The sequence below is a fragment of the Prionailurus viverrinus genome, chromosome E1, assembly GCF_022837055.1.
Source record: "Prionailurus viverrinus isolate Anna chromosome E1, UM_Priviv_1.0, whole genome shotgun sequence".
NCBI lineage: Eukaryota > Metazoa > Chordata > Mammalia > Carnivora > Felidae > Prionailurus > Prionailurus viverrinus.
Genome location: NC_062574.1, coordinates 37,710,921 through 37,734,767, shown reverse-complemented (window position 1 = coordinate 37,734,767; position 23,847 = coordinate 37,710,921). Strand labels below are relative to the sequence as shown.

At 46.8% G+C, this 23,847-nt stretch overlaps 1 protein-coding gene across 8 annotated transcripts in view; it reads right to left on the bottom strand.

Annotated features, from left to right (window-relative positions):
* Nucleotides 1–1,786: 1,786 nt before the first annotated feature.
* The window catches only part of TANC2 (tetratricopeptide repeat, ankyrin repeat and coiled-coil containing 2), a 376,040-nt gene continuing 353,979 nt past the window's right edge, over nt 1,787–23,847 (bottom strand). For 4 of the 8 annotated variants that reach the window (XM_047832304.1, XM_047832309.1, XM_047832310.1 and 1 more), the window contains 9 exons: nt 23,371–23,504; nt 22,058–22,181; nt 17,700–17,875; nt 17,252–17,384; nt 16,664–16,693; nt 15,737–15,828; nt 13,580–13,726; nt 10,998–11,098; nt 1,787–9,406 (listed from right to left, as the gene is read on the bottom strand). In XM_047832304.1, coding sequence (XP_047688260.1) covers nt 7,453–9,406; nt 10,998–11,098; nt 13,580–13,726; nt 15,737–15,828; nt 16,664–16,693; nt 17,252–17,384; nt 17,700–17,875; nt 22,058–22,181; nt 23,371–23,504 — 2,891 coding nt within the window. In that variant the 3' untranslated portion in view covers nt 1,787–7,452. The remainder of the gene's footprint in view (nt 9,407–10,997; nt 11,099–13,579; nt 13,727–15,736; nt 15,829–16,663; nt 16,694–17,251; nt 17,385–17,699; nt 17,876–22,057; nt 22,182–23,370; nt 23,505–23,847) is intronic. The other 4 variants (XM_047832308.1, XM_047832312.1, XM_047832306.1 and 1 more) reach the window with 3 other exon arrangements.

Here is a 23,847-nt window from a genome sequence, read left to right as displayed (position 1 = left end):
TCTCTGGCCTGTTCTCTTCATTCACCCTGGCAAAAAAGGGGCCAGTGCTTTTAGCGGCATCAGACATGTGAAGTTAGTTCTACCAGGCTCGACAGAAACTGAACCTCCCCTCCCCCCACGCTGGGCACAGAAGGTAAAGCGATTCGTGATCTCTGTCATGGCCCAGGGGCTGTTCAGTCTCTGGAGCCAGAGCGGGAGGCTCTTCCTCATGGTTAGAGAAACCCTTTTCCCAACCCAGAGACAGTGGCCTGGAGGGTGGAGCGTGGTAAGGGCCTCGGCAAGAAGTTTTCCCTAGTAGTCGCTCAACTTTTTACCTTTTAAAAGAGATGTCTCTTTATTCCTTAAGGAGAGGAGCAAAGCTTTGAGAACAAGGCGGGATTCCACTTGAGAGCAGTTCCTAAGACCCAGGCAGGAGATGTGTTTATATGAAGTTGGGCTGGATCTCACGCTGGGATACACTGCGCTCCCGTCACCTAAAACAAAACACTAGTTAAAGGGACCCCTGCAGCAAATCCTCTGAGGAGTAATCCTTGGGGAACAGGAGTCCTTCCTAACATTTACTTTATTTTCTGTGTTCTCCAGAGGACTTTGCTTTCTGCATCTGTAGAATCTTTCTCCTGAATCAAGGCTTCTGTGCGAAACTTCATTTGCTTAAAAGCATGCAAAGCACGTGGCATGATACATGTCCCAAGCTGATCGCTCAGTCAAGATCACAGCTGGCTCTCAGTGTGCGGGGAGAAGCAGCTGGCCCGTCTGCAGGCTGTCTCACTTCCGGCTCTTGTGCTCACTTCTGGATCAAGGGTCTTTGTGTTTGTGAATATTCAAATGATCCCAGACACGAAGGTCACGCCTCTCCCTCTAGACACGCATCTCCTCTCCTTCACCTCCTCAGGAGTCCCTCACCTTACTGGGTTTGGAACCCCCCAAGTCCCAAAGTTTTCAGACCAAGCAGGTGGTTGCTTCCGGAGTCCTCTCCTCTCCTCTCTGAAGGCCACTCTGGCATCTAGGGTGCGTGACTGCGTGCCCGGAGTTTTCCTGCTACCCCGGCTCTGTTTGGGGGAAATGGATGTGGTTATGCAACAGGGATGTTTGTTCAGCACAACGTGGTGTCTAGAGGAAGCGGTCTCTTCCCTTGCTTGTCCCTGCAGTAGACAGAGAGGTACCAGCCGGGCAGGAAACCCGCAGCCTCTCCATTTACGATGCAGCCGTCTAGCTCTCTAGATGGTGAGGATGGCAAATTCTGGCCATATTTCTGAAGAGAAGATGAAGCCACTGGAAGCAGCTTTGATGGAGTTAGCCTCAAGGACTCTAGCTGGGGCTGTCCCCTCACCTCAGGCTCCCACTGCAGCCCGCTTCGGGCAGCAAGACAGGGGTGCGGGCCTCGGCTACTACAATGAAACAAGAAGAGCTCGGTGCTCCCTTGGTTTGGCTGCAGAGAAACTCACCAAAGAAAAAGCCTCTCTTTCTCAGCGGGCGCTGCCAGCCTTCACTGAAAGGCCCTTAGAACAGTCTTTTCTTAGCCACAGATCTCCAGAGCGCCTACAGTGCTGTCCCAACTCCGAGGAGGTGCTCAGTCACTTCGCTGAGTGAATACGAGCCCAAAGGGGTGACTTTGCTTGTTCCACAAGAGACCAACCAAATCATCAGGAATGTGGCCTCTGTCTCAACCTGCCAAAGTCGTGTCCCTGGGGGAGGGCTCCTCGGCACGGCAGGCCTCAGTGAGGGGGAGCCTGAGTCAGCCCCCCGGGCAGGTATCGTAACGTAAGGAGAAAGCACCACAACACCGTGTTTTTCCAAGTGTTACCTTTTATAAATAAGTACATTTGCTTTCATACATACAGTTCATTGTACGGATGGCGATCTGTACACATGGGCAGGAGAATGCATTCATTTACCTTTTCACATCTACCTCACACAGCTCACATGTACAGACAATACAACTGCTCAAGCAAGTACAGCAAAGGAAAATGTCTTTCCTTATACACAGGGGGCTAGATGCCTCTGTGGGGTGCGGGACATTCCCACTGCACGAGTTCACAACTGTGTGGTGTTCAATATATCGGGAGAGAGAACAAACATGCATTGGATAATATACTGTACAGAGAAAGTCCTTTACATCTGAGTCATAGAAAACCTAAAGGAAAACTAAGTGCATTAAAGCTTTTTCCAGCAAGTGTCTTGAAAGGACAGCAAAGAGGAGGAAGAATCAAAATCATATTAGTACAAATCACTCTTTAATTGTAGACTGTACATGTCTGTACTAATTAAAATCATCTTGGATTTGGAGGAGACAGAACAGAGACGGAGATGCTGCGCTGGATGGAAAGGAGGCCATGCCTGAGAATGGCACCTGCCCTGAGCCTGAGGAGGAACTGGCCCCGCTCAGCAGGAATCAGCCAAAGGAAAAAACAAAAACAAAAATAAACTAGAACAGGAAGTGTAACTTACAGGATTTCCAAAATAACCTGTGAATGGAGGAGAGATCTGGAGCCGGCTTTTCTATCTTTTTTTTTCCAGTAAGCTGGTACACAATAAGGCAGGTACATTCAAGTACTAAATTTTCCAGAATTAACTCTCTGTCTGGTCCTGGGGACCGAAGGGATCGAGTGGAGTCCCCCTAACCAGGTGTTCTGGTTAGCGGTTAGGCAAAAGAAAACTCCAGCCAGTAAGTGCTACAAAAACAAAGCAGCTAGGCTCCTTCCTGTCCACAGAGTAGGTCTGTCTGAAAAACAAGAGTGATGCTGGCCTGCACCTATATGCATTCAGCTAAAAACCCGACAGGTCAGCTTAGTGGAGATTATCAGAGTCAGCAGGAAGAAGTGAGATGGTATGGGTGAGGAAACATGAAAGTAACACTTGATTTTTGGTGTCCAATTACGCATTCATTTGGTACTGACTTTCAAAGCTCTGACTGTGGCCATCACGTGGCCACAAGCATCTCAGGGTGGTTCAGCAGCTGTGAGGCATTGGACACCGAAATGCAGGTTACCAACACTTCAGCCCTTGAGTGGTCTGTGTTATAAAAGGAGTTGATGAAGACCCAGTGATTATTCAAGTAGCTCTGCACAGTGGCTCCACCATTCCCATTGTGCTTGTGTCCAGGCCCCCAGCCAGCCACCTTTTCTTGGGAGCAGCCAGAGCTGAGTTCAAGGCATTGCATGGTGAAGGTTTCCATGACACGTCTTTGTAGGTAGCTCTTACCCCTAAGCCCTTTTTGTTCATGGTTGTTAGTCATGGTAGATGGTCAGTCTGGAATTCCTAGAGGAAAAGGAGAAAAAGCCACACCTCCCAACGTGCACGCAACGGGGCGGCACAGGCCTTGGTGTGGAAGCAGCAGCAGGCTGCCTTTGCAAGTTGGCTTCGTGAGAAGTGGGCAGCCCAAGGACAGACAGACAGGGTGGGAGAGGCTGGGACGGGGAGGGGACACCCTGCCCCCTGGGGAGCCTGTTCCATTTTGTGGCAAAGGTTCAGTGAGCAACTGGTTTTGTCCAAGGCATTTCTGCAGTAGAAAAATAACTATTTTTGAACCAAACCACCCACCTGTGACATCTCTGGAGTTGTACAAGTTGGAGGCCAAGAGGAACTGAGAGGGGAGCTCATGGGGAGTAAAGGAGACTTCCTCATACCCACCCGGCCATCAGAGGAAGGGAGTTCTAGTCAACACTCTCCGGGCCTCTGCCTGGCTGAGGGTCCAAAGCAGGTAGCGGTCAAAGAGCTTATCTTGCCACGACTGGCACGGATGCGTGAAGACCCCTTTCCAGGTCTTTGTCCCCTCCTTCCTGAACCCTCTGGGCCTGCCTGCTGCCCTGGAAGCAGCCCCTCCAGAGGACGCGCTGCCGGTCTTTGCCACCAGACGAGCCTGGTGCAGAGCCACAGTGACACCTAGTGGTAGAATATGGTTGAAGCAAGGTGACGTCTACATAACCCACTGTATATGACTAAAATCTAAGGAAAATACTTATGGATATTAAATTAGATACTGGTTAATTTTTCTATTGGGTACATCTCTGGGATATAAAAATACCAATATTTAGAGAGGGGTTCATAAACTACTATACAATATAAGGACTGAGAATACCTTTCTCTAGGCTGTTCTGTTTACAATAATTTAGGAAAAGTGTTTAATAATCCAGGCTTAACTAAATTAGCAAACTTGTATCTCTGGACAACGACCTGGGGTACTGTACATGATTCTAATTAGTGGAATTTTCCTGAGCCTTCGAGTTTAAGTTAAACACATCTAGAAAGAGGGGCACGTGGGAGAGGAACAAGAAGGGTTTGTGCTCTATTAATTTGGGGCTTTAATAGTGCACGTCTGCAACCCGGACAAGATACAACAGCAGATACAAAATGGTCTCCATTTTGTCCATGCCAAATTCTCATGTTACACAGGTTTTCCCTTTACTTTGTAAATAAACATTAATTTTTAATTGTTAATTGTGTGCCTTACTGATCCAGTAAATAAAGTAACCATGTCTCAGGAGTCCCTAAGAAAATTGCTGGAAAAGCACTTTAAAATCACTGCAAATATTTTTTGTATTTAAAAATTCTTAATCCTTTTGATGCTTATATACAACAGTTATTTCTTGTGCTATAAATGTTGTGATCCACTGCTTGATTTCTTTCCTTTTTTTCCTTTTTTTTTTCCCTTGAAAGATACACTAAAAGACAAGAGCGGTTCTGCTATTTTCTAATGAAGACATTACGCACACTTAAATATCCAGTATTTATCAGAGTTACAAATTCAAACAGTAAAGTGCACCCATTTATAGACATGATGTGATGAAAACCCATTAGTGCAAGGATTCTGGGTGAACACAAACGTACAATTTGGTGAGAAACCTAGAGGCTAAAGTTTGTTACCACTGTCTCCATTTCAGGGTGTGTGAATTGGGTGACTGGAACTTAACCAGTTTCATCTGAAAAACTTCCCCCACCAGAAGCCAGACACGGACTCAGTGAGTGCTGCTGGGGGAGAGGGCGTCTCCGGGATACAGTACTAAGATCATCCCATGGCAGTGAAGTAGCACAACAGGGCATGGGCAGTCAGCTGAGCAAGGAAAAATGGTCTCCTGCCCCCAATCAGGTCCAGTCGGCATTTTCTAGTCAAACTCAACTGGCGCCCAGTAGTGACATTCACTCCCTCTTATAATGGCTAAAAAAGAATGGCATTTTGACTGTTTTAAGTGTTTTGCCCAATAAGGCATAGACCCTCAATCTCCGGTTTGTCCAGGAAAGCCGAGAGAGACCCTGGGGACAAGTGGCATCAGTGGCATGTCTGGGAGGTGCAGAAGCTGCTCGCTCACCTAGACAGCTGAGTGCAGGTGGTGTGTGTGGCATTCCAGACACACAGGGGCACTTTCCTCACAGACACGGACGTCTTTCAGAATGTAGCAGCAGCTCCTCAGTGAGAGGTGGGCAGGGAGGGGTGAGATGCAAAGGGCCCTGTAGGGCTGAGACCTGGACAAAGCGGGAGCTGGGCTCCCGGCTGCAGGCTGATGCTACAGCTCTACGCTTCCCCTTCTAGATGGAAGCAAGAGAGGGGGAAGGGAAGGGAAGGGACAAGACACTGGCGCCCACCCTGGTCTGAGTAGGAGACAGTCCCTGGGCATCTGAGAGTGGGAAGATTCTGGGTCTTGAGCTGGCCCCGAGACAAGTCCTGGCCTGTGTCGGGCTTGGGGGCTGAGGGGTCCGTCTATTTGGCAGAATCTAAATTGGTAGAGAAATGTTTCTGATCTCAGCTGCATGCTCCCCAGGTCTTAGTGATACTTTCAGAGGACACTTACTATGACAAACAGGTCTGGTCACATCTGGATTTTTATTCAGGAAACTGCCCTTCCTATAGCCCTTTCTTTACTCACAGAGCAGAATGATTCGTAGTAACAGAGAACTGATTCTCTGTTGTTCAGCTTCTTAAGTTCTAAGAGCTGATGCGCAGTCAGTACCAGGCCTGTGCTAAGGCTTTGGTTTCAGTGTTCTTGCTGTCCATCTTGTGCTGGCCTCAGTCACGCAAAGGACAGGTCAGCAAACGACCTCAAGACACAGAAGAAGTGTGGAGGGTAACTGCATCAGAGGACCTGCTATCTATCTCATGTTCCCCCACCCAGGGCTGAAAGGGGTCTGTCTGCTCCCTGAAACACTTCACTGTGCCTGGTTTTCAAAGATCACTCCCCAAACCCTCCTACCTAGAGAAAGAAACGAAGAAACAATCCCTAGAGTAAACAGATAATGAAACTATAGATCTTGAAACGGAATCAGACGACACCTGGCATGGGGTGCAACAGTCCTGGGTGCAAACTCCAGGAATAAAGTCTTACAGCCCCAAGAGAATTCAATTTGCTTCTCAAAGAACCAATTTCTTCACGGTACCATGTGGGTTTAAAAGAAAGAGGGCCAGTAGAACACAATGTGGCTCCAGGTGAAGACCCGACAGGACTACTGTACCAAACTTTGGCGAAGAGTTTGCTTTTATGAGATATGATGCTCAGTGATGTACCAGGACTTAAAAAGTAGACTTCGCCAAGACAAGAGATTTTCTATAGCCTTTTTCTGAGAATCCAGAACAGTCTTTCTTCCTCTCTCTTTCTATGTATTTATGTATCCCCCCCCCCATGGAAAATCAATAGCTTTTAATCGTTAATTGTTGGCTAAAAACCTAAAGGATAACTCTCAGTGGATTATTTAAAAATATCCATGATTCTCATCCAATTTCCTTGGCTGGGTGAACTATTTAAAGGGCTAGTTGTTCTTTAAATATTCATAAAATGCTTCTTGAAAAATCAACATAGTGACATTTCAAATAATTATATATATATATATATTTTTTTTTTTTCTTCTAATTTAATCGACCTGTTTCTTCTCTTTCTCCTTGATCCTTTTGCCCCCGTAGGAAGACCAGCAATAATCTAAATGAACATTCTAGACCTGATGACTGCAGGGAGCTGGCAGTCCAGGGGAGGACACCATGGCACAAGAATGCACTGGGGTTGGCTATTTGGATAACACTGGATAAGAATGCAAAGGCAAAGGGGCGTCATACTCTTTCTAAAGTTCCTAGAAGAAAACGAACAAGAACATCTTATTTTTGTAAAAAAGGAGAAAGACATTTACACAACAAGAACATCAGTGAAAGCGATTGTCTCCTGGAAAAAGCTGACCAGTGTGTCTGATCTCCCTGGGTTAAAGCACACGGCACAACAATCTCCTCGCTGGCATCGGAAGAGAGGGAGAGAGCATGTGGCTGGGGCACAGACGAGAGAAACTGAAGTCCTGGCTCACGGGAGGCCAGCTTCCCAGTCGGCTGCATGCAAAGAACTCCAGCACGGGGCTGCCACCTCTAAACACCACACAGAAACTGCATGAGAAATTAAGCCAGAGAACTACCTCAGATGTGGAAACCAAGCCTGAAGATGTGCAGTGAAAACATATGGGTCTCACTCCAACGAACGTCTTTTAAACATTAGACTCCACAAATGGTCTCTTTGGTTTGATAGGGGATGTCTGCCCTTGTCGAGAGTCCCGGGACAGCTGCCGGTACAGGTTGTCCTGATATGCCTGAGCCACAGGGAGGGTCCGCGCCACCTTCACATCGGGGTATGAGGAGGCCTGGCCGACTCTCTCCAGGAGGTCTCCGCGGGACCCATTAGCCAGCATCCCATGGGGGCTATAATAATCGTCCTCCAGCAAATGGCCATTCTGTGCATTGTTGGTTTTGTTATAAAAGGCAATGTTGCTGATGGATGATGGTGGACTGAAGGACTCAGGCTGAGGCAGGTTGCCTGGAGACGTGGGACTGAGAACGGTATCCACGGATGACACGGCCCAGGTCCGATTCTGCTGGTGAAGGTGGGGGTACTGTTGAGTCCGGGCTGTTTTATCTATGATCCCCATGAATGGTGTGGTCCTGGATCGGGTGGGCTCACTGGGGTAACCTCCCTGAGTGGGAGACACCGGTGACAGCTCGTCACATGACCTATCATACGCCGGTTTTAGTGGGATCTCCATTTGTTGAATCGAGGAAGATGGCCGGAAGGTAGGAGTGAGGTTGGAGGCTGATGAGATACTATTGCTAGATGGAGAGAAGCGCAGGCCTACGCTTTGGGAGTGCAGCAATGGCCTGGGAGTTGGTGGGTGGGGCTTGATTTCATTAGGGTTGACACTAATAGGTCTTCTGATTAAATGTGACACATCAGGGGAACCTAGTTGGCTGGAGGAGCGCTCCAGATCTAGTTTTGAGTGACAGACCGGGTAATAGGATGCAGACTGGCTACGGCCAATCTGTGGTGTCTGGCTGTATCTCATACCACCTCGATATGCTGAGGAAGGTCGCTGTGGAAGGTCTTCTTTGGTCAACCCTCCATGCTGACAGATGGCACCTGCACTCAGGCTGGCCTGGACGTGCTGCACGGGCCTCCCATCCCCTACAATCCCCCCAATTGACCCTTGATAAACCAACCGGCTCTGACTTACTCCCATGTCTCCTTGCGAAGACTGGTATTTACTAGCCATTGAGTGGGCTACTTGGCCATAGGCCCCTGTGGAGAGGACGGTGCTTGAATGAACCGCTGAGCTGGGCTGGTTGCTTCTCACAATCTGGGCCTTGGCAGGCTGTAGCCTGAGCCCTTGCTGGGGAACTGCCACAGGAAGCTGAGGCATCTGATAGGGCCGCTGGGCCATTTTGGATAATGGAGATTTTGGTCTGCCAGGAAGCTGACTAACATTTGTTTCTTGCTGATAGCGCACGGGTGAGCCCGACTGGGATCTGTAGACACTCATGCTTTCAGCTGGAGGGCTGGCCCGGTACTGAGGGCCTCTACGGAGGGGGGACGGAGGAGGGCTTGGATAGTCCTTGCCTGGCCCTCCCACGGGAGGGGGGCTAAAGCGGTAAGACCCGCTCTGGTGGGCTGGGGACGTATGTGGTGGGCTGGGCCTGTAATGAGAGTTCTGGTGAGTTGGAGAAAGAGCGGGTGAGGTGGACTGATAGCTCTGTCTGGTGGGAGAGCCTACAGAACTACTGGAACGGAAGTCAAAGACCTGATGCGAGCCGAGCGGTGAGCTAGAGATGTAGGCTGAGTCCCGATGGGCTGGGGAGGAGGGCGGGCTCTGGATTATCGGGAGCCCCTGACTGGGCCGAGCTTCGGTCTGGAGGCCAATGGAGACATTTTCAACATCCTGTTCCAGGTACTCCTCCTCGAACATATCCTGTACAGAGTATACATCTTCGTGCTGTGCTTCGGGTTCCGTTTCTTCTGGTAGCGGCGGCTGAGGCGGCTGCTGAGGCGGCGGCGGCGGCTGCATCTGTCGGCACTCTTCCTCCACGCGCAGCAGGAGCCTCTGGATCTCACGGTTGTTTGGGCAGAGCTTGATGGCCTCGTTCAGATCCTCTAAGGCTGCTGCAAACTGTCTGCTTGACAAAATGTAAACACAGGAACTGGGGTTATTCTGAATCAACGGGAATCACCAAGAGCTGAGGACCACGGTCGCTATTTTAGAGAACTGGGGTGGCATCTGTGGGGGTCTGGGGGGTGGTTTTGTTTGATTTGTAAGGAAGGAAACAGGTAGGCTGTCATTCTGGAAGAGTCCAGAATGCTTCCTTAGCCCGTTTACCCTCCATCTTCCTTCTGGCCTCTCTGGGATTAGTAGAGAAATGGCCCCATTTCATCAGTCCAGCCAGGCCCTTCAGGAAGATTCTCTTAGTGCCCAAATGCACACCAGGCAGTATCAGAGTTGGGTGGGGTTGTCATTTACAGGGTCACTGTCAATTAGCTTAGCAACAAAACAGTTAACTACAATATTTAAGAATCTTGCTGATCCAGCATAATTTTTTCTTTATATTCTCGATATTTTGGCTCCGAATTTCAGGCCTGTTCCGTCCTAGGCCAGAAGACTGTCCTCCGCCCTTTTCTTCCCCTTGCACCCCAGCACTGTTGCTCCTCTGTTCTGCTACATCAGAGCTGGGCAGGTATGACGCTTGCTGACTAGGCAACTCGGATTCTAATTTACAGATGAGGACAAGAACTCTCAGAGATATTCCCATCCTCTCTATTAAGATTGCCCAGGAAAGGGGCAACTGGCCTTGTGGGGAAGGAATTATCTGGGGAAAAAGAGAATTTGATAGTCAAGCTTCTGTAAGGACTCTGTTACCCCAGCTAGTTAAGACTAATATTTCTGCCACCATCATTGCTGAGACTTAACCTGGATTTGGTTTTTCAGGACCATATCGCCCCTGGCCACAACACTGACCCTGAAGCAGTTCTTTCCCAGGCCATGTTAAGGAGAAGGGGAGGGCACTGGGCAGGAAGCATCGAGGACAGTGACAAGTTATCCAGAGATCAGTGATGGCTGGTTGTAGGTCTTTCTGGAGCCTTTCCTTCCCATTGGCCAAGCCACAGCAGATGGACACGAGGGATGGAGTTTCTCTTGGGCCCCCTCAATCCTGGCAGCAAGGACCTCCTGTCTCCATGAGTGTGTGGTGTGGTGGTGGTGGGGATTTAGGTGAGGAGGAGGTTTGATGCCACCAGACTTGAGGAGAGCCCCAGAAGGAAGACTGAATACCACAGGGACTCCTCAAATGCCTCTAGGAAAAGAAAGAGGAGCCTGTGGTGTAAGTGACCCATCCTATTTCTCTAAAAGGGCCAGGAAGATGTTTTGCTTATGTGACCTCTTCTTAAGTCACCAGTGTCTCTTTATGCTATCTGCTTTAGGGGTTAAAAAGTGACTGAGATACGGCAGAGGCTTCTTGGAAGAAGGTGCCATTCTCCAACAACGCAGAGGCATTTTTCTCCCAAAGTGAAATGTTTTAGAGCTCCACAGCCCTGAAGACACGCCAGTCTTAAGCGGAACTCTGCGCTATGGGAGCCATCCCCAAAGCTTGGCCCTAAAAATCCTCAGGGATAGACACATTTGGGTACATAGGTCCCAGGACGGCCTACATGGCTTTGGCCGGATTTTCGGAACAGAGATCTCTTGCTTTTCACCCTCTCTCTCTCTCTCCTCACCTGCTGCTGCGTTTGGCCCTTGCTCTCGCATAGTAAGCTTCATAAGATTTCGGTTTCAGCTCCAAGGCCTTAGTAGCAAATTCCTCCGCCATTCCAAAATCCTGTCATTACAATAGGTGTGCAAATGAGTCATTGAAGAGATATGAAAAATAGACAATTTGGGAATAAAACAGATTACAGGTACATTTGTTTGACATTTATGGATGGAACACCTGGGATTCTCGACATGCCTGGCACGGCTCTAGCCACGTGGCCCAGACTGGGAGTTCCTTCACCTCTGCCCTGTGTGGCCCTGCAACAGCTCCCGGGGAATTTATCTGCCCGGAAGCATGAAGATACTTTTAATTTGCCTTCTTTCTGCTGTTCTAATGAAGTTCTTTCTAGCCCAGAAGCCAGATGTTAACCCAGTGAAGCTCCTGAAGTTGGAAACCGGGACTCTTGTTACACGGTGTGTGTGAGGCAAACACATCCATGTACCTCACGCAGGCGCTCATCCTACCCCTGGCTTCCTGTCACACCCACTATTCCTCGGCTTCCTAACGGGTGAGTGAGCTCCAGCAGGATGAGGTCTGCGTAAAGGAGAACCGCACTGACCATGGAGACCAGATAGGGTAGGGACTCCAGACAGACTTGGGTTCAGGCCTCTGGTCCCCCCTGGAGCCCCTGAGAGGGTGTGCCGTGTGTTCTCACCCATGTCTACTCTGCAAGTGCAAGTAAGTGGGATGACGCATTGGAAAGCCCCCGATGCGGTTTCCGGCACATGGCGGAGGCTCGGTAACTGGTAGTTTCCTTTCTATTTCACAGGGGCTTCTCTGGCCTCTCCTTCTCTGAACTGGTTCCCTACTTAGATGCATTTAAAACAAAAAAATTAAAATAAGAGAGGGCCAAGGCTATGACCGGGGTCTGTGTTGTCCCCTCATCTCTTGATCCTGAGGTCCCTGAGGGTGTGATCTGAGGAGTGGGGTCCCTGAGGAGTGTGGTCTCATGTGTCCTCCTAGGAGAACCCTGGGAACAGGCACATGGGTAACAGAGCCGTACGTTTAAAGGCAGCCTTCCATACTAAGCTAAAGACAGAGTGCTTTCTCTTCTTTCAACGTCAGAGCCTTAGTACAGTAACCTCTGGTGACATGCGTGTTCCTGAGGCGGAACAAGGGCCTGGGGCCTGGGTAGAAATTAACCAGAAAAAGTGATGGGCCATCTCTGACTGAGACGCAGACCTCAGGTGTTTGGTTCAGTGTTGGTCATGGGAGGTGGCTGTCACCTGTTTCTGAGCAAGTGTGGAGCTCTATAGAGAGGAAGTATTCCATCTTATGGGAGTCACCTATTGCTACTCTGTTTCCAACCTTACCCTTCTTTTCTTTTGGACAATCACCATTTCTGGCAAGATTTGGAATGCTTCTAAGGAGCAGATTATTTGTTCAGGCAAAAGAGAAGGCAGCAGGCTGACGGCAGCTCCTAGCTTCATCTCATTCTCATGGGTTGCTGCCACGGGGGACCCTGGGTACTGCTGATCTGGTTATGTTTCACAGAAGGGCCTCACTGCCTTCCCCTGGGGTGTCCTCTTCCCACAGGAACTGCTACTGCATTCCCCCTCTCCTCAGCACCTGGGGCAACTCTGCCTCCTTGGGCCATAACTGTGTCCTCTGAGACACGTGCGTCTACAAGGCTCTTCTCGTTGCCAGGGTTTAGACGGAGGATGTGAAGCTCATGTACACAACTGTTAGCAGACCCCCTCTCTGGAAATGCCAGCAGACCCCCTGCCCCTGCAGCTGAAATCTCACTTTTGCACAGCTGAGCTCTCTAAGTATCAGCATTCCTGTTTGGCGTGGATTGTTTTTAGCTCCTGAAGTAACTGTGAGACCTCAGGCGGGGCTGTCAGAGATTCCTGACACGATCTCAGCTACTCCCGGTCTCTGAGAGAGGGTTCTTGGCCTGGGAGCATCTGTGTGTCACAGGAGCAGTGGCTGAGGGCATCAGAGACGGTATGTGCGTGGCAGGTGAGAAGGACCAAGTACTACGTGGGAGATAACAGAGGACCAGGAAGAGTTCTAAGATTCCCTCTTTGACAAGAATGGACATGGCATGCTGGAGTAAAAAGATGAGGAGAGGAGGGAAAAGTTCAAGACTAGCCTTTGAAATAAACCTTGAAGTCCATGGTCCTGAGCCTTCTTTCCAGCCCTGCCTTAAGTGACTAGGGGTCTATGAGAAAGGAAGGGAGTGACTAAAATTCATATCTAATTGCAGCTGGAATTCTAGTGACCACTGCTCTCACATTTTCCCAAAGACCAGAAAACTGACTTGGGGGTAGGAGGTAATGATGATGGTATTCCAATCACTTTCAGTGGGAACTAAAAATTCAGAAAGCTACCAAAGTGCCCACAGCATTAACTTTTTTATAGTTTCAGATACGGATTGTACTTAGACTTGATTTCTTTCAAATTGCAAATGTCAGTGCTCTGTGAAGGACAACCAAGTTCCAAATGGGGCAGAGAACGATTTCAGGGGCCTGGTAAGAGCCAGTGAGTGACACGGGCTGTCAACTTCCAGGGCTGTAGAAAGCAGCTGGGAGGAGAGGGACTTACGTTCATTTTCCTGCGACATCGAGAGAGGTTGAGGAGGAGAGACACCTTTAGTTCCCGGAAGGTTTTCAAGTCCTCACCAAACCCTTCTCTAGGGAATTTCTTCAGAGCGTACTGGTAGCGCTGGGCAGCTTCCTTTACTTTACCTTTCTAACGGGAGTACAAGAGGGCAAAACACACAGTTGGTCTGCTGAGCAGCTGAGGAGGTGTGGCCCCACTCCCTTCCTCCTCTCCGCAGCCAAGTACTAAGTTAGCCCTCCCAACCACCAGCCTAGGGAGTAGGTCTGGCCCTGGTGGTGAGAGCAGAGGGCCCAGTCTTTTCAACAGGAAACTCGCCTGGCAGGAAGGGCAAGGTTGAAGGGGATACCCAAGACCTAAGCCAGAGAACCAACACCTGGAACCTCCAGCTTCCCAACTGGATTCCCAAGAGACGGACCTTGCTCATTTCAAAGGAGCTTTTTCTTGACCTGATCTCCCTGGGACACACATCATTTCCTAGTCTCAACCACTCCAGAGTTATTACTACTTCTTTACTTTTGGCCTGCCTGGAAAGTTCTTTTCCTGTTTGATGTCCCACCTTGCCAGTCCCCTAGGAGAGGTCATTCTCTTCCTTACAAGGAGGTGGGAGCTAAAACAGTCTAGCTGTTGCTTCCCTAATCTCAGTGAATAAATAGTATCAGTCAGTTTCCCCCTGTTTTTAAAAAAGGCTTGGGGTAAGGTGGTAGTAGAGAAGAGAAGTTTAGAATGTGTGATCCATCTGTGCAGGAGGGATTTTCCACCATGAAGTAAATCCCAGCCTAGGGATCTGGTCACAGGGGCCTTGAACTTTTCTTACATTTTGTATCTGAAAATCTATCAGCTGAGCTCAGAAAGATGCACGAGGCATCTCCCATTCATTTAGCTGATCTTAATCTACTCCATTCCTTCTGTACAGCTGCAACTCTACCAGGGATCCTGACCTTTTGATTTTCTCTGCAGCACCATTCATTAAGGACAGATCTAGAGTTGGCCAAGGTAGAATTCTGGGTGGGAACAGCAGTAGCTTGCCTAACCTCATTAGGAGGTAGGACTCCTTGTCTCAGAATATCAGAAATTATATTCTAACCAGGGCTTAGATTCTTGACAGCAGTGCTATCCCAAAGTCCTAGAGTAATGAGACCCTTCTTGGAAGTCATGTGAAATCCTGGTTGGGTCAGGACTCAAGTTTCATAGAAGCCTGAGAGTCCTAGATTATCATGACTTTCACACAAAGGGTCCTCAGGAAATACAACCCTGCTCCCAGGAACTCTGTACGCTTCTTACACAGGGATGGGTGGGACATGGAAATAACGTGCTACATAATCATTCCCCATCTTCAGGCCCAGGGATATCTCAGTGAGGTTGGATTTGTATTTACCTTTAGAAGAAGATGCCGCTAATCTTAACATAACCAGAGAACTATGACACGTAATTTTTTTTTTCTTAAGTTTTATACACTTGAGTAATCTCTACCCACAGCGTGGGGCTCAAACTTAACAATCCCGAGATAAAGAGTCATGTGCTCTTCTGACTGAGCCAGCCAGGCAGCCCCAGACATGTAATGTCCTTATGGGACTTCCTAGAGGCCACAGGAGTGAGTCTCTGTTAGGGCTATGGAGACTTCAGCTTCAATTATGAGTACAAAAAGACTCCATACTTTTTTTGTTGTCATTGTGAGTGACTTTAAGCAAATCTTATAATTGCTATTTGTCTCGATTTCCTTATCTTATTCAGGGATGCTGACCAGTTTTATCACTACAGACTTTTAAAAACCAATGTATGTGTTAAATATGAAAGCAAAGATCAATGCCTCTTTCCAGTACTATGTATCTGTACTACATAATTTGACTTGTCCCATGAGTTTCCAGCAGATTCCATGCAGAATCTATGTAACTGCCTATTAGTAACTAGGTAAAATTTGGTGTTTAAATTGATCAGCTGCAGGCTTATGTAGGCTACTTTTGCTCTCTTGTTGGGAAATTTAAAACTCAGGATCCTCAACTTATGAGCCCATCACTGAGGGATGGCATTCTCCCTCTGCCTCTAGAGACACGGATGAGAGTGTCAAGACTTTAGTAGATTCTACATATAGAAAACAGTCAGTGGCTGCTTTGAGGAAACTTTGTTCCTTCCTCCTCTCACCTTATAAAACATGTCCCCCTCTTCCATCAGCTTGCTCAACAGGATGATCATGATGTCTGGTTTGGAGGTGGCCATCGCCCATGTGGCTGGACCTGTAGTGTACAGGATGCATGATGGGTAAAAAACTCAGACAATGTAAGGGTGGTAGGAAGCTAGGTGAAAAAAACATCCTGGGGGAATTTCTGCTGAGAGAACAACTTGCTCCACAACAATTTCCTCATCTTTCAGACCTGGGAGTATCTTAGGGACTCCCACTGCCAAGAAGCTGCGTTGGATTTGTATTCACCTTAAAATAAGAATATCTGAACTGTCTGAGCCTGCACCACAGGAGGGCAGCAAAGCCTGTGTGTTGTATTTGGGCAGGCCATGGCTAAGTCTGGAGTTATTTTAAATAAGGTAATTGGGAGAAAGAGTTTGCATTAAATGTCACCACAAGATTTAAAAAATCCAAAAAGGGCAATTTATTTTAGAACCTGGGACTCAAAATCCCTAGCTGTTTAGTCTCTTAATTTAAAAATCTGTACTTTGCAGAAGAGGAACCATTAAAGATTCTAAAGGCTCCCTTAATTTGTTAAGTATCAAATAGGCCTCCATGGGATTTACTCTGAAGCAGGAGTACAATTTGAATGTCAAAAGATGTGAAACAAGCCAACATTACTGAGGACGACTTTACCCACAAAGAGAAAGAAGAGGTTAAATTGATTAGTTTATAGACACCTGAATTATTTACCAACTAAGCTTTTCAGGGTTAGTTATCAAAAGTTCAAGTTATTCTCTACAACAGTCATTAAAAAAAATCTTCTTTTAAGGTGAAGTAAATTAAAAGATTAGAGGTGTAGGGAACTCATGCAGGCTAAATCAAAGAGGAGAAGGCAAAGCTGACCAAGCCATCAGACCACGCCTGATGCTGACAGCGGTGAAATATACCTCGTGGGCGACTCGGTAACGTCTGACAACCTTCAAAGAAAGGAGAAAACAAAAAGTTGTAGGAGAGGAAAAAAAAATGGATGAAGGTGAAAAAAAAAAAAAAAAGAAGGAAAAAGCAGCAGTGAGAGGCAGGCAGCAAAAAAGCCAGCATATCAGCCAACCCTTGCCTACAGGTCTGTGGGATGGGGGAGCAGGTGGGACAGCAGCAGCAGGGACTGCAGAGTCGGAAGCACATACAGAGCAAGGGAAAGCAGAGGCTCAGGGCAGCGCAGGGATCGAGGATGCTCACAGGGCGGGGCTGGCACAGAGGCATTAGCACAAAGATGTGCTTAAGGTTAGAGTAGCCTCCCGGTCAAGGCTACGTGGGGCATGGCAGATAACCATGTGATTCTGGACACAGAGTAGTGTAGACCATGGCTCAGATGGTGCTTGCTCTGGGCCAAGAGCCTTTCTGTTCACTTGGACAATAACTGGGCCAGGGCAGAGGGGAAACTACACACACTCACACCGAACACCCAGGGCGGCCAGACCACTGGACCAGTCTGGCCCCTGGGCACAGATGGTCAGCACCTTATTCCTTTCTCCTACCTATCTTGGCTCCTTTCTTCAGAAGAGTGACAACAACAGAAGTGTTCCGGCACCCCACAGCCCTATCCAAAGGGCGCATTCCGCTATAGTCAACATGCTCGATCATGGCCCCGTGATCCACCAGGAACTGGACCTAGGACATGGATCAAGGAGAACAGTTAACACAAGTGCAAGGGCTCAGCGCTGCTCCACTGAGTCTGGCTGCTGCCTGGACTTTATTTAACCACAGGTCTAAACCAGGCTGGGGCCATGGTATTTACAGGCCATTCCTGTATTCTTCGTCTTTAGTGGTATTTTGAATATTCCTGTCCTCTAGCAAGTAGGGATTTGAGAACCTTCTATCAGGAACCATCTACATGTTATTCTACCCTTAACCCTAGAAAACATTATGGACAGAGAACCTTCCCTAAGATCCCTATGACCCAGAGGCTTGTTTAAAGGCACTCACCACCTCGGCATCACCATAGAAAGCTGCCAGATCCAATGGGGTGCGGCCATTCTTGTCAGCATGGTCCGTAGCAGCTCCATTATCCACCAGAGAACGTACTACTGAGAGATGACCCTTCAAACAAGCCCAGCTGAGGGCTGTCAGCCCTTCTTTGTCCATGAGAGCAATGGAGGCACCTACAAGAGTAAGTATTAACACAAGCCTGAGGAAACCCAAAAAACATGAAAATTCAGAGCAGGAGGGAAAGCTGGTACTTAAGGTGTATGCTCTGCCAACGCACAGCTTTGTTTCTGGTATGTGAGTGGTCTTTCAATAAAACTGTTAAAAAAAAATGATCCTACAAGCTTTCAGTAGAAGAGAGCCCAGTTGTTTTTACTGGGTATTCCAGGTCCTCCACAATCTACCCCCAAACTTCCTCTCTATGCTTAAGTTTCATTACATTACACCCCTGGGAGAATCCTCTACTTGGGCCGAATGGATGTGCTCACTGCCTCTAGACTCTCCCATAATATTCTGTATCCTCACTTTTGGTCATGTTTGCTTTCTCATGGGGAATCTTCTCCTTCCCCATGACCTGCCTCACTTCTACCCATTCTCTAGCAACCATTTCAAAATCCCCCTATTTCCAGGAAGCTTCTGATCACTGTTACCTCATCTTGAATCTGCATAACATATGTCACCTTATTCCGTTATTAATCTTTTTTATGTATCCTACTTGCATGTAATAATTTCTCGATGAATGTTTTCAGAACTCAGCAAAAGTCTTCCCTTTGTAGTAGTATAAACTCCTAGAGAGAATCTTGTAAAACAGGAGGAGCTCAGTACATGTTTATTATTGGTGACAGTACCAGGCCACTTTCTCCCTCCCTAGAATGTGGGGGAAATGAACTCACGGGAAGAGCCTGAGCCCAGGCCACAAGGAAATTCAGAGTTTAATTAAACTTGTCAGCCTTCAGTGATCCCATCCCCACTCTCTTAGCCTCTTTGGTATTCTACATCTGTTTCTCTTCAACATTTGTATTTTCATCTCTAAGGATCAAGCACACTTGATACACTGTTTTGTAATTAGTCTAAAATTCAATATACATTTGATTCTTAGACTAGACTGTAAGCTCTTGGATGGCAAAGAGCCTGTCATTTCCTGGCTAGTTGTGAAGAGTACCTAAGACAATTCTTTTCACACAGTTGCCATGTTATACTAACTAAATTAGGATCAGCTTACTGCATACAGAATACTTTCCAGGCTGCCTCCTCAGCTGGACAGGATTCAGATATGAGATGTGCCACAGCTGGGCTCAGGGTCTACTTGGCAGTTACCCGCCCTATCACCTTTGTATCCCTAGAGGTCAGGCAACCAGACTCTGTGGCTTTCCACAGCAGGATGAAGGGCTAGAAGGTACCATACCTCTAGCCCTTATGACAGCCCTTTATGTATAGGGTTATCTTGTCATATATTGCAATGAAAACATTGACTCTAACACAGAATGGATTTGAATGTGGGACAGAACCTAAGGAGTTTTCTCAGATGCAACATCTATAAATTCCCTGGACAGAGCCTCCATTGGTGGAAGAAGCAGGATAAGAACGTTCTAGATGTATGTTACAGATAAGGTGACCTTCCATAGAAGAGGAAAGCTGGAATTTAAGAAATTGGAGATACACATGAAATAAACCCCTATATTCAATTTACATCCAAAATTCAATATGTAATCTTCCTCTTCTTTCTTTTCTTTCGTTTGCAGTTAATGGAATCACACCTCTTCCAAACATCCATTTTAACATTCTGGAGTTAGCTTCAACTCAACTATCCTTCCTACATGTAATTGCTCTTTATATCCCAAATCATTTTTTGCACTTGGCCTTTCTGTTCTAGTCTAACAGCTACTGCACCTGGATTAGCGCCTCATTACTTCTCATCTATTCTATTACAATGCTTCCTAATTGATACCCTGGTCCACTCTAATTTCTCCATCAAATCTACTATTCACACTACTGCCAGAGTGATTTTTTTTAAAGCACAACTCTGGCATCAATTCTCTTTTAAAAAACCTTGAAAGGCTCCCCATTGCCTTCAGAATTAAGCCAAAACCTCTTTTAATCTGTTCCTTTTCAGTTTCTTTCCACATACGTTTCCAATTTTACTTCCCAAGAGCCGTCATGAGTTCACTGGACAACTCGCATATTTCTTTAAACCTGTTGTGTGTTGGTTCTCCTCCCTAACTTTTCATTTACGATCCCCAACCTAAAACAAAACATTTTTCCTAGTCACCTTTCAAGGTCTGCCCTTTCCTAACTGAAATACCTTTATGAGAGCTCTTAGGATTCTTGGCTTTTCAGGTATTTTTGTTCCATTCCTTCCTTCCCAGATTACAGACTCTTAGAGGGCACAGACTATAGTGTGTTAGTTAAAAGAAAATCACTCACTGGCATATCACTAGAATAGTGTTCTGCGAATAATGTGGGCTACATACCTGTTTGTAGGGTTTGTTGCTTTAGTGGAAGTCTCTGAATTAAGTGTGAAAAAATGAAATACTGTGGATCCCTGACTTATGATGGTTTGACTTACAATTTTTCAACTTTACGATGGTGTGAAAGTGATTCGCGTTTAGTAGAAACCATCCTGCGGATTTTGAATTTGGACCTTTTCCCAGGCTAGTGATGTGTGGGGACGGTGCTCTCTTGTGATGCTGGCTAATATCCATGAGCCGCGGCTCGCTGGCAGCTGCACTAGCATGAGGGTCAACGGCGGATACACTTCTAACCATTCTGGGCCCACACAGCCATTGTTTTTCACATTCAGTACAGTATTCAATAAGCTATACAAGATATTCAACACTATTATACAGTAGGCTTTGTGTTAGATGATTTTGCTCAACTGAAGGCTGATATAAGTGTTCTGAACACGTTTTAGGTTGGCAAGGCTATGCTATTATGTTCTGTAGGTTAGATGTATTAAATGCATTCTGGACTTAAGATATTTTCAACAAGATATTTTAAACTTGAGTTTATCAGGACGTAACCCCATCATAAGTTGAGGAAGGTCAGTAGTACAAAGACCAGCATGTCTGCAATGGTAAGGGAGAACAAATCTCTGGAATCTGTGTCTGATAAGCTTCTATTGGCATGTGACAGACACTGTGCAGTGATCTGAAGGTTATCAGTGGCTGAAGAGGTCCTGCCTTTTCCAGCAGACTTGGGTTGTTCTGGGACATTTACTCATGCCACATCTTATCCTGAGAATCTAGGTACGCCCCTTTTTCTCCCCCAACCCCCTCTTGGCAGAAGTGAGGATAGATATCATGAAACCAGACTTGTTTGTTGGCTTGTATTGGGGAAGCAAGAACAGCTTTGCACACTGGAAGAGCAGTTCTCTGGTTCAGACCCAGTGTTATGAGTCTGAGGCTGTGGAAACAAACGAATCTTTGGAGGATATAGCTAAAGACCCAATAAATCTTTGGCTGAGTTTTAGTTTGAAATCTTAGAAGAAACCTTGTTTTCTTCCTAACTCAACTACCTGCTGTTGTGCTGGCCTGGGTGTGATTCTTCAGGGGGCTGGTTTCCCTGAAGTGTGCATGCCCAGAGATGTAATTATCGATGTTTAGGTCCAGTTTGCTTAGAGGGAAGGCTATCTGGAATGGAATCATTAGGCTCCTCACAGTCTACTACCTTCTGCTTCATGTAAATGCTCAAACTCCACTAGATGGTACTGTAGAGTCACGTGCGACTTTCCCACGATACAAGTCCACCATCACGCACCTCTGTTTTGTACAGATGATTGAGGTCAGAGCAATCAAAAGGAGCCTGAAACGCTTTTGAAGGTGGTGTGTCTACAATCTGCTTTATTATTTCCCATTCACCAGGAGTATATGAATGTTGGTTAATGTCAAAGGAGTTTATTACAACAGGGAAATAATAATATCCTGATTTCTCATATAGGGTCCCACTGTCAGCAACCGTCTTAATCTCTGTCTGCCTCCTCTGGATACAAGAAAAGTATTAGTTGTGCAGGCCTACAAGATAACTGATAAAGAAAAACTGCAGTCTTTGGAAGATGAACATCTGCTGAGTGTATATTAAAAAAATCAAAGTTTGAAGATTACAGATTTGAGTTAAAGAATTTAGAACATGTTAGTTTGATTAGAATACCAAAAATCCCTCAGGCCATAAAGAAACAAAGACTATCAGAGTGAAAGGGTCCCACTGTATCCAAGAGGAGAGGAGACAGACCTTCATATTTTAACCAACTAGATGAATAGTATCTATTCTTAACATCTCTTAGACTCCATCACTGGAAATCATGAATTCCTTGGGTTACTATAGGCACTGACCATCCCCAGCTCTGGGATCCCAGGACTGACCTTGTGCAAGTAGAAAGTCCACAGTTCCTAGATGGCCTTCAGAGGCAGCCATCATCAGCGGGGTACGACCCTGCTTGTCTGCCATGTTGACATCAGCTCCATGGGTGAGTAAAAGATCAACAATCTGCAAATGCAGAGAAACAGGGACAAATTATCCAGGAAGAGCTGCTGGGCAGACACATGCATGTTGTTGCCTACACTGTGGAATCTCGTCCTGCTGTACAGGTGAGTCACCTCTGCATGTAACTTTCTGCTGCAAGAACTCCCTCTAGTGTCTGCACAGTGCTAGTACCACGTGATTTGATGTCTGACTCTTTAAAGGATAGCCACATGAAAATTCAACTGTGTATTTCTGATTCAGCCCCTGAGTAAAAGAGAATTTAAGATAAAAAAGGCCAACACGTAGACAAAGATGCTCTCATAATGGGACCTCCAACATAAGTCACTACTTATGCCAGTGCCATTTTATTGATCTGTAGGGGTTGTAAGCCTACCTGCAGTGAATACTTACGACTGAAGGGAATATAATAAAGTGTCCTTGATAACTCTTTAATACTGTTTGGCTTCTAGAGCCTTTTTTTCTACACAAATGCTTCCAAAGATTAATACCAATATGCTTTCTTTTCCATCCTAAGTGTATAAATTAGCATTTATCTGGAATTCAAACATCTGGAAAGACTGCACAGCTAGAACTTACATACACCACATTTTCTTTTGGCAAGCCTGAGATACCTGCAAGCAAGCTAGTAGGGGTCTGTTGGGGTATAAACCTTCCAGAGAACCTGTGGATACTGTGAGGTATGAGAAGGAGTCACTCCATGACCAGGCCAAAAGTAGCTAGTTCTTCTATACAATATAGATCATGATGTCTAAAAAAATTTTTTTAAACATTTATTTATTTTTGAGAGAAAGAAAGCACAAGCAGGGAAGGGGCAGAGAGGTTGAGAGACACAGAACTGGAAGCAGGCTCCAGGCTCTGAGCTGTCAGCATAGCGCCTGATGCGGGGCTCAAACCCACCAACTGTGAAATCAGGAGCCGAAGTTGGATGCTTAACCGACTGAGCCACCTAGGTGCCCCCCGCCCCCCGCTTTCTTAAAGTTTTTTTGATGATTTTTTTTAATGATGATGATTCTGAATGTTAACTTTCTGACATATTCTCAGTTAACCAGAATATTAATAACAAAGGCCCAAGTCGTCAAACCTGATGATGGCTGAGTAACCCAAACTTTGTGATTTTTTTGCTCTCTGCCTCAGAAGGCCCTGTCTAGAACTCACCCCTACGTGAGGGATTGGAAGTAGCTGCCCTGCTTACCTGCCAATGGCCCTGGCGGACAGTGCTGAATAGGGGCACTGCCCCTCGGCGGTTTGGCTGGGCCACTGCTGCCCCCTGTTCCAAGAGCAGACGACATACCTCCAGTTTGCCCCTTCCAGCTGCAGCTGTCAGTGCTAAGGGCAGAGAACACAGACTGAGAACAGGTGGGGCTTGTCCTCTCTAGCCCTCTATGTTAAGCACAGAGGTATATCTGTGTTTGATTAATGTAACTGCTACTTTACCTCCAAGAATAATGATATTAGCCACTTTTACCACGGAGGAAAAATTTTTAACATTTATTTGTTTTTGAGAGGCAGAGAGAGACAAGAGTGCAAGTAGGGAAAGGGCAGAGAAAGAAGGAGACACAGAATCCGAAGCAGGCTCCAGTCTCTGAGCTGTCAGCACAGAGCCCAACGTGGGGCTCAAACCCAGGAACCCTGAAATCATGTCCTGAGCCAAAGTTGGATGCTTAACCAA